This window comes from Trachypithecus francoisi, unplaced genomic scaffold, assembly GCF_009764315.1.
Source record: "Trachypithecus francoisi isolate TF-2019V2 unplaced genomic scaffold, Tfra_2.0 Lachesis_group7, whole genome shotgun sequence".
In the NCBI taxonomy this organism is placed as follows: Eukaryota; Metazoa; Chordata; class Mammalia; order Primates; family Cercopithecidae; genus Trachypithecus; species Trachypithecus francoisi.
Window position 1 is genome coordinate 46859223 of NW_022681472.1, and position 15583 is coordinate 46874805.

The window sequence follows — 15583 nt, forward strand, 5'->3', positions numbered from 1 at the left end:
TTTGCTTGAATTGTCATTCTTTAACAATTCGAGAATTTAGAAGTGGAGAAAACTCATTTTGCTTTAGAATTTTATCCAGCCTTTACTTTGTCTTCACATATAATTGAAAATAATACAATCACAGATTCTTACATTTTAAGGGATTTCAAATAAATACATGACATAGCTTATGCCCCAGAGTAGAGAGAAATAAAGTAATAGCCATTTAAGCTATAGCTCTTAGAAATCAGGTGGAAGCTTAGAACCTTTTAGAATAATGAGTGTTTATTTAGGGTAAGCGAAAAATATTTTAAGACCCATAGATGTTAAAATAAAGAATAAACGTTTGTGTGCAAGAATGTGGAGCAGTAAGAAGGAAGTTTGTGCAAATTAATGTTTTCACACAATTGTTAATATATATTGTGCCTTCTTAGTACAGGTTCTTATGAACTAGCTGAAGGACTAGATCAGTTGATTTTCTGAGAATTTATTTGGGGATTTCATGCTTTTTTTTTTTAAACTTTTATTGAACAGATGAAACGTTTTCCCTGCCTGTTAAGTTATCACATACATTGATTGTTTCCTCTTGTCTTAAGTCTTTATCTTAGTTCTTATGAAGTTTTAATTCTTAACACATGAGTCTTTTAACCCACCATTGTTCTCTCCCACTTAAGGTCTTGGAACTACCATTCAGAATTGAATGTTTCATCCAACCTGCTTTACCCAGCTTCCCTGTCTTTCTAGTGTCAGCTTACATATTAACAGTACCTACTGAGACAACCCTCCCCTCACCTGTTTCTTTCTAATACCTACACACTTGTAATCACTTACTTGAGTTGTTTTTCATCTATTTTTTTTCCATAGTGTGTTAAGTGCTTAGAAACAAGAACTTCTTGTTCACTACTCTTAAAATATCTAGGACATTGCCTGACCTGTCTGCATTGCATGCTTAAAAAATGTTTGTTGATAGGCTTAGAATATCAGTTTAGAGAATAGGATATGAGTAAGGAGTTGCATTAGGTTAACAGACTGCTGGAAATAGAGAGATGGATATGATTTAGAATTGTGCTCACAAAAGGCCTGCTTTTTAATTTACCTTGCCCTTGGATGAATTCTTCAAGTCTTGTGGTCAGTTGAAGGGAGAAAGGGAACCCAAGAAAGCTTTATTTTTTCTTAACTTCCAATAGTAATGTTTCAGCTAATTTACCTTCACATACCAATTAGGATAATGTCTGATTTTAATAAATCTAAACAAATATAAGAATCCTATAAAATAAGTGTACAGTTAAAAAAAAATTAAAACCTTTGTTAATATACTGACTATGAAGAACTTTTATAGTTGTCTTATTTCAGTATAATCAGGATGACTAGTATGACATACTGAAACAAATTGCTGCCTTTCTATAAGGCTGCTGAATTTTTATTTCTGTGAATAGGGATGATTTATAATCTAGCTCCTTTTTCTTTGTCACTCTTGTATTGACAAAAAAGTCTTATTTATTGTTTATAATTTTAACCAAATATAGCATTAACATGGGGATCAATAACCCCAGTGCATGAGTTTGATGAACAAAAATAATGACCTCACTTTAAATTACATGAGTTTTTAAATTTTTCATTTCATTTCTTAATTTTCTATTTTAGATTTAAAGGTTACATGTGCAGATTTGTTACATGGGTATATTTTATAATGCTGGAATGTGTGTTTTTCTAGAACTCGTCACCTAAATAGTGAACATTGTACCCAGTAGGTAGTTTATCAATCTCCCCCACCCTTTGGGAGTCCCCACTGTCTGTTATTTTCATCTTTATGTACCTGTGTATCCATTGTTTAGCTCTCACTTTATAAGCGAGAACATGTGGTATTTAATTTTCTGTTTCTGTGTTAATTCACTTAGGATAATGGCTTCCAGCTACATCCATGTTGCTGCAAAGGACATGATTTCATTCTTTTTCATAGCTGCATAGTATTCCATGGTGTCTATGTACCACATTTTCTTTAATTTACCAGTGATAGGCACTTAGGTTGATTCCATGACTTTGCTATTGTGAATAGTGCTGTGATAAACATGAGTGTAGATGTTTTTTGATAATGCGATTTCCTTTCTTTGGGTAGATAACCAGTAGTGGGATTGCAGTATTGAATGGTAGTTACATCTTTAGTTCTCTGGGAAATCTCCATACTGTTTTCCACAGGGGTTGAACTAATTTACATTCCCACCAGCAGTGTATAAGTGTTCCCTTTTCTCCATATCTTTGGCAACATCTGTTAATTTTTGGCTTTTTAATCATAGCCATTCTGACTGCTGTGAGATGGTATCTCACTGGATTTTAATTTGCAATAAGTAAGCATTTTCTTCACTTTGCCAAATCCTGATGGAAAAATTGCTGTTTTTGAATCAGGCATTCCCCCCAGCCCCCACCCACCCTTAGTGTTGTGACTGACATCGGAAAGGCCTTATATACCTAGATCGGAGAGTTTCATCAGTGGCACTGTTAACATTTTGAGTTGGATAATTCTTTGTTGTGTCATTGTAAGATGTTTAGCAGCAGCATCTCCTAAGTACCTGTGTCATCATCCTCCAAAGTTGTAAGAACAAAAAGTGTCTCCCTGGGAACAAAACTGTCCCCAGTTGAGAACCACTTAACTAAATCATAAGTTTTATTGCTAACGAGTTTGGAAAGTTCTAAAGAAAACCATTTAGATCACAAATTGGACACAGTAGGCAGTCAGTCATCTGCTTTACATGACTTTGGCAACTGCTTAATGCCAGACTTTACATGAATCCCCTTTGAAAAAGCTGAATGGACCTTAACTTTTTTTCCTTTCTCTTCATATTCTTACCTATTAAAATGTGTTTATTTGGCTTTTGGGATTACTGATGGTAGCATTCAGGATAGACTGAGTTGTGCTATGGTAACAACTCAAAAATCTTGGTGTCACATACCAACATGGGAGTGTTTCTTGTATTGCTACATTTTGCAAGTTGGCCAAGGGCCCTGCTCCATGATTTTGTACTTTAGATCCCAAACTATTGAAGCTGTCACCATCTTAAACTTTATTAGAAGAGAGCATTCTGGAGGATCTCCCTGCAGCAAGTAAATTCTGTGGCTTAGAAGAAACACATCTCATTTCCATTCATTGTCGGTCACATGGCTTCACCTAAGTAGGAAAGTGCCCAGAAGTGCAGTCCTACCCTGTGTCCTGAAGGCAGGGAGCTGGAATATTTCGTGAACATTACTAAGCATTATTACATGTACTGGAAATCGTAGTCTTTGTGTTCAGACTTATTTCAGTCTTGACCCTGGCGCTTATTGACTAACCTTTCAGAGCTCCTGTTTACTTACATAAAATAGGAATAATAATGTTTTCCTAGTAGGAGAACTATAAAGATAAGTAGGAATGTTTCAATAATGTATATAGCATATTCTATATAATTTATGGTATTTATGAGAATAATAGTTATTATTTTACAGGTTGGTTATTGGTGTATTATATGTCACCTAAATGGGAGGCAGAAATGTGATAGGCTACTAATCTCTTGGAAAAGTGGGATTGTTAAGGTGGTTTATAAAGCAGAGCCTTGGAATGCTAGAATGAGGGGCCGTTTCACTGTTGCTCTTAGAATTAAGCATGTAGGAAATTTTCAGTAACTTGTAGGATATTATGAGACCATTATGAGACCAAGAAATATCTGATATAATAAGGCAAACAGTTTAATAGTATTTCTGTTTTGCTTTCTACTGAATATCTCAAACTTTGATATTTATACTCTGTTTAGGATTTAGCTGTCAAGATTCTTGATTGACATAGAGGTTGTCAGGTTTGGTTTTGATATTCTTTTTTGTTTTTTTTTTTGTTTTTTTTTTTGAGACAGAGTCTCGCTCTGTCGCCCAGGCTGGAGTGCAGTGGCCGGATCTCAGCTCACTGCAAGCTCCGCCTCCCGGGTTTATGCCATTCTCCTGCCTCAGCCTCCCGAGTAGCTGGGACTACAGGCGCCCGCCGCTTCGCCCGGCTATTTTGTATTTTTTAGTAGAGACGGGGTTTCACCATGTTAGCCAGGATGGTCTTGATCTCCTGACCTCGTGATCCGCCCGTCTCGGCCTCCCAAAGTGCTGGGATTACAGGCTTGAGCCACCGCGCCCGGCCTGGTTTTGATATTCTTAAACTCTTTTGTTATTGTGGGTGAATTAATGTGAATTAAGGAAATACCTTTCCTAAGCTCCATAAAGAATATTCAAGTGCTTTAAAGAAATATTTTGTGTATGTTGTAATATATTTACAAAGTTTCTTTTAATTATTGCTGAAGAATGATACCCTTTGCACATGGAGCTATTTATTTAAACTTATAATTTTGAATATCTATATATATTTTGTTTTGTTTTGTTCTTTCTTCCTCTCCTCCCCCTGACTCAAAACAGTCTGTATTTGGTCTGTACCATGTCACTGAAACTGCTTCTAAGAGTAATACCAGGAACTGCTAACTTATCCTTAACTAACTGGAAATCTCTGCTGCCTTTAGCACTGTAGACTACACTCTCCTTGCAATTATCTTTTTCCATAATACTACTTGTGATGGTTAAAATCGAGTGTCAACTTGATTGGATGGAAGGATGCAAAGTATTGTTCCTAGGTGTGTCTCTGAGGGTGTTGCCAAAGAAGGTTAACATTTGAGTCAGTGGACTGTGAGAGACAGACCCACCCTTAATCTGGGTGGGCACCATCTAATTAGCTGCCAGCATGGCTAGAATAAAGCAGGCAGAAGAAAGAGGAATGAGCAGACTTGCTGAGTCTTCTGGCTTTCATCTTTCTCCTGTGCTGGATGCTTCCTGCCCTCAAACATCAGACTCCAAGTTCTTCAGCTTTGGGACTCTTGGACTTACCCTAGTGATTTGCCAAGGGCTCCTGGACCTGCACTCTTGGCTTCCCTACTTTTGAAGTTTTGGGACTTGGACTGGCTTCCTTGTTCCTCACGTTGCAGATGGCCTATTATGGGACTTCACTTTATGAGTCAATACTCCGTAATAAACTCCCCTTCATACGTATATCTATCCTATTAGTTCTGCCCCTCTAGGGAACCCTGACTAATACACTACTCTTTGCCAAATGGTTCCTCCTCCTTAGGTGCTGTTCTGGTCTGAGCCTCTTCACCTGAATGTCCTTTAGGATGTTATCCTTGACCCTCTTTTTCACACTTATGTCAGAGCTTCCAAACTGCTGTACTGAATGTGGCTCAGAGACATATTTTGTTAGACCTGTGTAGTGATTTAAAGAAAAAAACAGATGTGAGGTAGTTGGTAGCATTTAAGGGGTGATTTCACCAAAAATTCATATTTCCAGCTTCTCTAAAAAAATTAGAATGGCTGTCTACACTGAGCCAGGATTTCCTTGTGGCAGACTCAGCAAGAGGTGAGCAGTGGCTGGAGGTTTCAAACAGGGTTTCACCCACCACTATCTCCACCTGGTCTGCTAACTTAAATTTCCTTTCTCAGTCAAAAATACCTAGTTCCAGCTGGACATGGTGGCTCCCGCCTGTAATCCCAGCACTTTGGGAGGCAAAGCCAGTGGATCACCTGAGGTCAGTAGTTCAAGACCAGCCTGGCCAACATGGAGAAACCCTGTCTCTACTAAAAATACAAAATTAGCCGGACCTGGTGGTGCATGCCTGTAGTCCCAGCTACTCGGGAGGCTGTGGCAGGAAAATTGCTTGAATTCAGGAGGCAGAGGTTGCATGCAGTAAGCAGAGATTACACTGCTATACTCCAGCCTGGGGGACAGAGCAAGACTATGTCTCAAAAAAAAAAAAAAAAAAAAAGGCTTAGTTTCCATGCCAAAATCTTGACATTATCTTATCCTCTTTTTGGTTTATTCCTTACTTTATTAGACTTTGTAGATGTTTAGCTTTCTTACTGCTTAGTTTATCTCAGTATTCTATTTTGTAATCTATTCATTGCTACTTTTTGTTTTGATGGACTACTTCTGTTTTCTATGTTTAATACTTGGTAAAGCTTCCCCCAAATATAAAAATATATATGTGTATTTATGTATGTGTTTTTAAGTACAATATTGAGAGATTCCTCTAGCCTAGTGGTAATTAGATGCTGATCTGTAAACTGATCTCACTGGTAGCATAACAACATTTAGTATAAGATAGTGAGATTTTCATAAAGCAAATTTAATCAATTTAAATGAACTTATATATATGTCATCTTCTTTCAACAGAAGGGTTTAAAGTGTCCTTTTATGAATTTGTGGTGGCAGTAGTTGAGAGTGAATTAAAAAAAAGTCCTCATTTGACAAAATTAAGAGTTGGTAACTCTGTATTTCTTACAAATCTCTTTCTGTTTTAAAGTCTGTGAACCAGTAATCTATTTCCAGCCACGTAGCCAGTTTAAGGATCTCTTGTATAACATCTCCAACAGATCTTTAGCCCCTCATTTGAGCTTCTCTAACAAGAGTATACTCAGATATCTAAGCAATAAGTTGAAGTAGTGACGGATAAAGAAGAGTATAGTGGCAAGAAAGTGGCATCAGGGAGACAGATCTTTGGCACAGTGGGCACATGTTAGCACCTTTTATCAGTCTCAGGGGTAGTGCTTGCACACTTGAGATTTGTTAACAGAAAGTGGAGCTCTTAATTTAAATGTGTATATGAGATTGTACAACAGCAAACCACTGCCTTTTACTGAGCTCTTACTGTGTGCCACGCAGTGTGCTAAATGCTTTGCATATGTGGCTTATTTATGCCTCATGGAAAGTAGGGGTTGCTATTTTCATCCCTATTTTTTAGAGAATGAAAATGAGACTTGAGGACATTGAGAATGAATAACTTGCTTAAGCTACGTAGCTAGTAAGTGACTCTATAAGGCAGGCTAGTCAGATAGCTAGTAAGTGACTCCAAAAGGTAGGCTTTGAGAATCCCAAAGCAAATCAAACGGAAATTCCGTTTCCATTTTTAAAAAGAAAACTAACAAAGAGAAACCTAGTACCCTTCTTTATTACAGGACAGAATTTCTACAGCAGTTTTCAAGTATATGAAGCATCTGCTCATGTTTGACAGTTTTACCCCAAGTCTCAGACCACATTTTAAATCACAAAATAAGCTTGCCAAAACAAATGAAGTAAGTACATTGGTTTCTGCCATAACCTGTGTTTATGAACTCCTGTTTTTCATGCATTTTTCCAACTTCCAAAATTTTTAATTTGTCATGGGCCCTTGTCGTATTAAGAATTAGCCAGATTATTTTGTATTATAGAATGTTAATAAATGAAACAACCCTTCTCTGTTAATAAAATTAATGATTGTTTCAATTTTAGGGTCCTAGAGTTCCTAGGATACTGTATATTTTAGCATTCTTACAGCACTTTATACTTCCAGAATAGTTTATAATCATTAGTTAGCTGTTTCCCACACAATCTCTGTGGAATAGATTGGCATTCTTTCTTGTTGTTTTACTGATGAGAAGAGAGATAGATACAGGCAATTTGACTGGCTTTCTAAATTTACACAATAAGTCAGTAACCGTCTGGATTAACATTCAACTTTAGATTCCTAGTTTTTTGCTGAGTTCACGGGCTGTTGTTGTCTCAGAAAGCTGGTGATTTTTTTCAATTTACCTGCCAAATGGATTGATTTCGGGTTGCTGGGAAAGCTCTAGATGTTGACATTCCATGAGGCTAGCATGTACGGCACAGAGATAAGCAACCCTTTCATTTTCAGCTGGTGTCCATAAGGAGTGTATTTTAAGATACAGGTGAAAACTCAAAGGTTTGAAAGAGCAAACTCCATCTCTTTTTCTGAATCTCTCTTTCCTAGATTCTCAGTATCTTAATAAACCTAGACCTGCGTCACAGCTGTACCCTGCTAAATATTACACAACTCTCATCTCTCCACATCCTAAATTGTGGCTTATTTAATGTTCCTACAAAGAGACCAGATTCTAGTCACAGTCTTACCCAGGTTATACCTATCACTTTATCTCCATCTTGTTTTCCCTGTCACCTGGAATAGTACAGAAGCCATTCCTGCCTCCGGTCTTACTCCCTTAAACCATTATTTTATGCTACTAAAGTGAACTGCCACAAATGCAAATCTGACTACCACTTTCCTGTATCACTTATATTTTTAATTTTTATTTTTTGTATATTCTGATGTTTTGACATCTTAAAAAACCTTTCTGGCTGAGGAGGGGCTGTTCCTACTGGGGTTAGTTGGTTCTTAGAGATAACAAAGGGCAGGTGCAGCCTGGAGCATGACTTTGATATGCAAACTAACCAGTCCTAAGCCAGACCTCCTCTGTCTGACCCATACACCCTAGGAAACAATAGTCCTTTGCTTTAATCATCCCAGGGCCAGGTACCAGACCACTGGGGACCACCTCTAAATCCCAAAACCCACCAGAATTATTCACACTAGCCAGTCCTAAACTGTTTACCCTTCCCTGCTTTGTATTTTCCACAGGAACTCCAATAAAGACTCTGGCCTAGACTTTCTTTTTTTTTTTTTTGAGACAACAGTCTTGCGCTGTCACCCAGGCTAGAGTGCAGTGGTGCGATCTTGGCTCACTGCAAGCTCCGCCTCCTGGGTTCACACCATTCTCCTGCCTCAGCCTCCCGAGTAGCTGGGACTACAGGTGCTCGCCACCACATCCAGCTAATTTGTTTGTATTTTTAGTAGAGACGGGGTTTCACCGTGTCAGCCAGGATGGTCTCAATCTCCTGACCTCATGACCTGCCCGCCTCGGCCTCCCAAAGTGCTGGGATTACAGGTGTGAGCCACCGCGCCTGGCCCTCTAGCCTAGACTTTCTACCCTTGCTACTCTATTCTACCTGCTGACAGTCCCCCAGTCCTTTCCCACGTGGCCCTGCATGGCATGTCATGCCTTCTGTTTCTAGGGATTCAAGTATAAATTTCCTTCGTAACTATCACTTCTTAATCACTTGATTAAAACAAATTCTGGGCATATTTTAATATACTTTCTAACCTAATCCTTATGATGGCTTCTTATTCCTATAGGATGAAGTCTCCTTATCACGGCATTTAAAAGAGGTCTTTCATGACAGGTCCTATTTACTTCTCCAGCGTCACCTCCCATCACTCCTTTCTTTAGATATATGCACTAGAATCAATTATTTATACTCCCCATGGCCTGTGTATTTCATGCCCATGAACCTTTTTTTCGTGCTTTTATTTAAATGCTTTTCCACTTCACATTTACTTCATCATCTGGTTAGCTCTTTCTAATCCATTATGACTGGACCCAGCAGTCAATAGCAGGAAATCTTCCTTGAACCAACAGGTCAGACTCTTTGCCACTTTGTGTACTATCACTTCTGCTAGATCTTCTCCTTTGGCTTCTCTGGATTTTAGGGAAGGCATAACACTGGGCACAAAAGTAAACAACCTTATATAGAGGGCTTAACCAGCTTCCATAGTTATATAAGATCAAATTCCTGTGATAAAACCTATATGCTATACAATTCCTAATGGTTTGTATTGTTACTATTTTTTATTAAATCTGGATATACAATTTGCTGCTACTAAGCCATGAAGTAGGAGTTTTGGAACTGAGCTTGAGTATAAGTTAGAAGGGCCTTGAAGAGACTGTTAACAGGACCCTAATGTCACTTCAGGAAGCTATTGGTGAAAGTTTAAACAAGGTGAGAGGTATTACTGGAAACTGGAAGAAAGGTGACTCTTGTGACATAGTAGCAGAAATTTTAGCAATGCTGGAAATTTATTTTCCATGAAACAGTAGAAAATAAGTATAGCTCAACTGCATGATCTCACTAAAGAGGTTTCTAGGCAATGTTGAAGGTGCTATCTGGATTCTTCTAGCCTCTATAGCAAAAGACAAAAGGAGAAAGGCAAGCAAGAGAAAAAATTGTTCAATATGAAATAGCCACAACTTTTTGGGTTTGAAAAATACTTTCATTCCTAACCTCTGCAGACAGTGAGTGATGCCAAAATTAAGCAATCTGTTCCAGACAGAGCCAATCCAGGGAACTCTGAGTAAAATGATGAAGATGAAAAGGCATAGCTATAAAAGGCTTTGTTAAGAACTCAGGAAGCTTGGCGGGCGGTTCCAAGATGGCCGAATAGGAAGAGCTCCAGGCTACAGCTCCCAGCGTGAGTGACACAGAAGACGGGTGATTTCTGCATTTCCAGCTGAGGTACCAGGTTCATCTTACTGGGGTGTGTTGGACAGTGGATGCAGAACAGTGGATGCATGACAGTGGGTGCAGCCCACCTAGCGACAGCTGAAGCAGGGCGAGGCATCACCTCACCCAGGAAGCACAAGAGTAAGAGAATTCCCTTTCCTAGCCAAGAGAAACCATGACACACAGCACCTGGAAAATCGGATCACTCCCACCCTAATACTGCATTTTCCCAAGGGTCTTAGCAAACGTCACACCAGGAGATAATATCCCACACCTGGCTTGTAGGATCCCACACCCATGGGGCCTCCCTTATTGCTAGCACAGCAGTCTGAGATCTAACTGCAAGGTGGCAGGAAGGCTGGGGTAGGGGCGCCTGCCATTGTTGAGGCTTGAGTAGGTAAACAGAGCATCCAGGAAACTCGAACTGGGTGGAGCCCACTGCAGCTCAAGGAGGCCTACCTGCCTCTGTAGACTCTACCTCTGGGGATGGCATAGCTAAACAAAAGGCAGCAGAAACCTCTACAGATGTAAATGTCCTGGTCTGACAGCTTTGAAGAGGGTAGTGGTTCTCCCAGCACGGAGTTTGAGATGTGAGAACAGACAGACTGCCTCCTCAAGTGGGTCCCTGACCCCCAAGTAGCCTAACAGGGAGGCACCCACCAGTAGGGGCAGACTGACACCTCACACGACCAGGTACCTCTCTGAGATGAAGCTTCCAGAGGAACAATCAGGCAGCAACATTTGCTGTTCATCAATATTCACTCTTCTGCAGCCTCCACCGCTGATACCCAGGCAAACAGAGTCTGGAGTGGACCTTGAGCAAACTCCAAGAGACATGCAGCGGAGGGTCCTGACTGTGAGAAGGAAAACTAACAGAAAGGACATCCACACCAAAACCCCATCTGTACGTCACCATCATCAAAGAACAAAGGTAGATAAAACCACAAAGATCGGGAAAAAACAGAGCAGAAAAGCTGAAAATTCTAAAAATCAGAGCGCCTCTCCCCCTCCAAAGGAATGCAGCTCCTTGCTGGCAATGGAACAAAGCTGGATGGAGAATGACTGACGAGTTGAGAGAAGAAGGATTCCGATGATCAAACTTCTCAGAGCTAAAGGAGGAAGTTCGAACCCGTCGCAAAGAAGATAAAAACCTTGAAAAAAGATTAGACAAAGGGCTAACTAGAATAACCAATGTAGAAAAGTCCTTACATGACCTGACAGAGCTGAAAATCATGGTACAAGAACTATATAACAAATGCGTAAGCTTCAGTAACCAATTTGGTCAACTGGAAGAAAGGGTATCAGTGATTGAAGATCAAATGAATGAAATGAAGTGAGAAGAGAAGCTTAGAGAAAAAAGAGTAAAAAGAAACAAACAAAGCCTCTAAAAAATATGGGACTATGTGAAAAGACCAAATCTATGTCTGATTGGTGTACCTGAAAGTGACAGGGAGAGTGGAACCAAGTTGGAAAACACTCTTCAGGATATTATCCAGTAGAACTTCCCCAACCTAGCAAGGCAGGCCAACATCCAAATTCAGGAAATACGGAGAATGCCACCAAGATATTCCTTGAGAAGAGCAACTCCAAGATGCATAATTGTCAGATTCACCAAAGTTAAAATGAAGGAAAAAATCTTAAGGGCAGCCAGAGAGAAAGGTCGGGTTACCCACAAAGGGAAGCCCATCAGACTAACAGCGGATCTCTTGGCAGAAACTCTACAAGCCAGAAGAGAGTGGGGGCCAATATTCAACATTCTTAAAGAAACGAATTTTCAACCCAGAATTTCATATCCAGCCAAACTAAGTTTCATAAGTGAAGGAGACATAAAATCTTTTACAGACAAGCAAATGCTGAGAGATTTTGCCACCACCAGGCCTGCCCTACAAGAGCTCCTGAAGGAAGCACTAAACTTGGAAAGGAGCAACTGGTACCAGCCACTGCAAAAACATGCCAAATTGTAAAGACCATGGATGGTAGGAAGAACCTGCATCAACTAATGAGCAAAATAACCAGCTAACATCATAATGACAGGATCAAATTCACACATAATAATATTAACCTTAAATGTAAATGGGCTAAATACTTCAATTAAAAGACAGACTGGCAAATTGGATAAAGAGTGAAGACCCATCTCACATGCAGAGACACACATAGGGTCAAAGTAAAGGGATGGAGGAAGATCTACCAAGCAAATGGAAGATAAACAAACAAACAAAAGGCAGGGGTTGCAATCCTAGTCTCTGATAAAACAGACTTTAAACCAACAAAGATCAAAAGAGACAAGGCCACTTACATAATGGTAAAGGGATCAATTCATCAAGAAGAGCTAACTCTCCTAAATATGTATGCACCCAATACAGGAGCACCCAGATTCATAAAGCAAGTCCTTAGAGACTTACAAAGAGACTTAGACTCCCACACAATAATAATGGATGACTTTAACACCTCACTGTCAACATTAGACAGATCAACGAGACAGAAAGTTAACAAGGATGTCCAGGAATTGAACTCAGCTCTGCACCAAGCAGACCTAATAGACATCTACAGAACTCTCTACCCCAAATCAACAGAATATACATTCTTCTCAGCACCACATCACACTTATTCCAAAATTGACCACATAGTTGGAAGTAAAGCACTCCTCAGCAAATGTACAAGAACAGAAATTATAACAAACTGTCTCTCAGACCACAGTGCAATCAAACTAGAACCCAGGATTACGAAACTCACTCAAAACCTCTCAAATACATGGAAACTAAACAACCTGCTCCTAAATGACTACTGGGTACATAAAGAAATGAAGGCAGAAATAAAGATGTTCTTTGAAACCAATGAGAACAAAGATACAACAAACCAGAATATCTGGGACACATTTAAAGCAGTGTGTAGAGGGAAATTTATAGCACTAAATGCCCACAAGAGAAAGCAGGAAGGATCTAAAATTGACACCCTAACATCACAATTAAAAGAACTAGAGAAGCAAGAGCAAACACATTCAAAAGCTAGCAGAAGGCAAGAAATAACCTAAGATCAGAGCAGAACTGAAGGAGATAGGGACACAAAAAACCCTCCAAAAAATCAATGAATCCGGGAGCTGTTTTTTTGAAAAGATCAACAGAATTGAAAGACCTCTAGCAAGACTAATAAAGAAGAAAAGAGAGAAGAATCAAATAGACGCAATAAAAAATGATAAAGGGGATATCACCACTGACCCCACATAAATACAAACTACCATCAGAGAATACTATAAACACCTCTACGCAAATAAACTAAAAAACCTAGAAGAAATGAATACATTCCTGGACACATACACTCTCCCGGGACTAAACCAGGAAGAAGTTGAATCCCTGAATAGAACAATAGCAGGCTCTGAAATTGAGGCAATCTTTAATAGCCTACCAACCAAAAAAAGTCCAGGACCAGATGGATTCACAGCCAAATTCTACCAGAGGTACAAGGAGGAGCTGATACCATGCCTTCTGAAACTGTGCCAATCAATATAAAAAGAGAGAATCCTCCCTAACTCATTTTTTGAGGCGTACATCATCCTGATACTGAAGCCTGGCAGAGACACAACAAAAAAAGAGAATTTTAGACCAATATCCCTGGTGAACATCAATGCAAAAATCCTCAACAAAATACTGGCAAACCGAATCCAGCAGCACATTGAAAAGCTTATCCACCATGATCAAGTGGACTTCATCCCTGGGATGCAAGGCTGGTTCAACATACACGAATCAATAAACGTTATCCAACATATAAACAGAACCAAAGCCAAAAACCACGATTATCTCAATAGATGCAGAAAAGACCTTTGACAAAATTCAACAGCCCTTCATGCTAAAAACTCTTAATAAATTCGGTATTGATGGAACGTATATCAAAATAGTAAGAGCTCTTTATGACAGACTCACAGCCAATATCACACTGAATGGGCAAAAACTGGAAGCATTCCCTTTGAGAACTGGTGCAAGACAGGGATGCCCTCTTTCACTCCTGTTCACTCCTTTTCACTCCTATTCCACATAGTGTTGGAAGTTCTGGCCAGGGCAATCAGGCAAGAGAAAGAAATAAAGGGTATTCAGTTAGGAAAAGAGGAAGTCGAATTGTCCCTGTTTGCAGATGAAATGATTGTATATTTAGACAACCCCACTGTCTCAGCCCAAAATCTCCTTAAGCTTATTAGCAACTTCAGCAAAGTCTCAGGATACAAAATCAATGTGCAAAAATGACAAGCAGTCTTACACACCAATAATAGACAGAGAGCCAAATCATGAGTGAGCTCCCATTCACAATTGCTTCAAATGGAATAAAATACCTAGGAATCCAACTTACAAGGGATGTGAAGGACCTCTTCAAGGAGAACTAAAAACCACTGCTCAATGAAATAAAAGAGGACACAAACAAATGGAAGAACATTCCATGCTCATGGATAGGAAGAATCAGTATCGTGAAAATGGCTGTACTGCCCAAGGTAATTTATAGATTCAATGCCATCCCCATTAAGCTACCCATGACTTTCTTCACAGAATTGGAAAAAACTACTTTAAAGTTCATATGGAACTAAAAAAGAGCCTGCATTGCCAAGACAATCCTAAGCCAAAAGAACAAAGCTGGATGCATCATGCTACCTGACTTCAAACTATACTACAAGGCTACAGTAACCAAAACAGCATGGTACTGGTACCAAAACAGAGATATAGACCAATGGAACAGTACAGAGCCCTCAGAAATAATACCACACATCTACAACCATTTGATCTTTGACAAACTTGACAAAAACAAGAAATGGGGAAAGGATTCCCTATTTAATAAATGGTGCTGGGAAAACTGGCTAGCCATAAGTAGAAAGCTGAAACTGGATCCCTTCCTTACACCTTATACGAAAGTTAATTCAAGATGGATTAGAGACTTAAATGTTAGACCTAAAACCATAAAAACTCTAGAAGAAAACTTAGGCAATACCATTCAGGACATAGGCATGGGCAAGGACTTCATGTCTAAAACACCAAAAGCAATGGCAGCAAAAGCCAGAATTGACAAATGGGATCTAATTAAACTAAAGAGCTTCTGCACAGCAAAAGAAACTACCATCAGAGTGAACAGGCAACCTGCAGAATGGGAGAAAATTTTTGCAATCTACTCATCTGACAAAGGGCTAATATCCAGAACCTACAAAGAACTCAAACAAATTTACAAGAAAAAAACAACCTCATCAAAAAGTGGGCAAAGGATATTAACAGACACTTCTCAAAAGAAGATATTTATGCAGCCAACAGACACATTGAAAAAAAGCTCATCATCACTCGCCATCAGAGAAATGCAAATCAAAACCACAGTGAGACACCATCTCACACCAGTTAGCATGGCGATCGTTAAAAAGTCAGGCAACAACAGGTGCTGGAGAGGATGTGGAGAAATAGGAAAACTTTTACACTG

At 39.4% G+C, this 15583-nt stretch overlaps 1 protein-coding gene across 1 annotated transcript in view; it reads left to right on the forward strand.

Moving 5' to 3' along the window:
• LRRC69 (leucine rich repeat containing 69) overlaps nt 1-15583 on the forward strand; it is a 132561-nt gene that overhangs the window by 3070 nt on the left and 113908 nt on the right. The window contains exon 2 of the mRNA XM_033203669.1: nt 6985-7101. Within this exon, the coding sequence (XP_033059560.1) occupies nt 7015-7101 (87 nt within the window). The 5' untranslated portion in view covers nt 6985-7014. The remainder of the gene's footprint in view (nt 1-6984; nt 7102-15583) is intronic.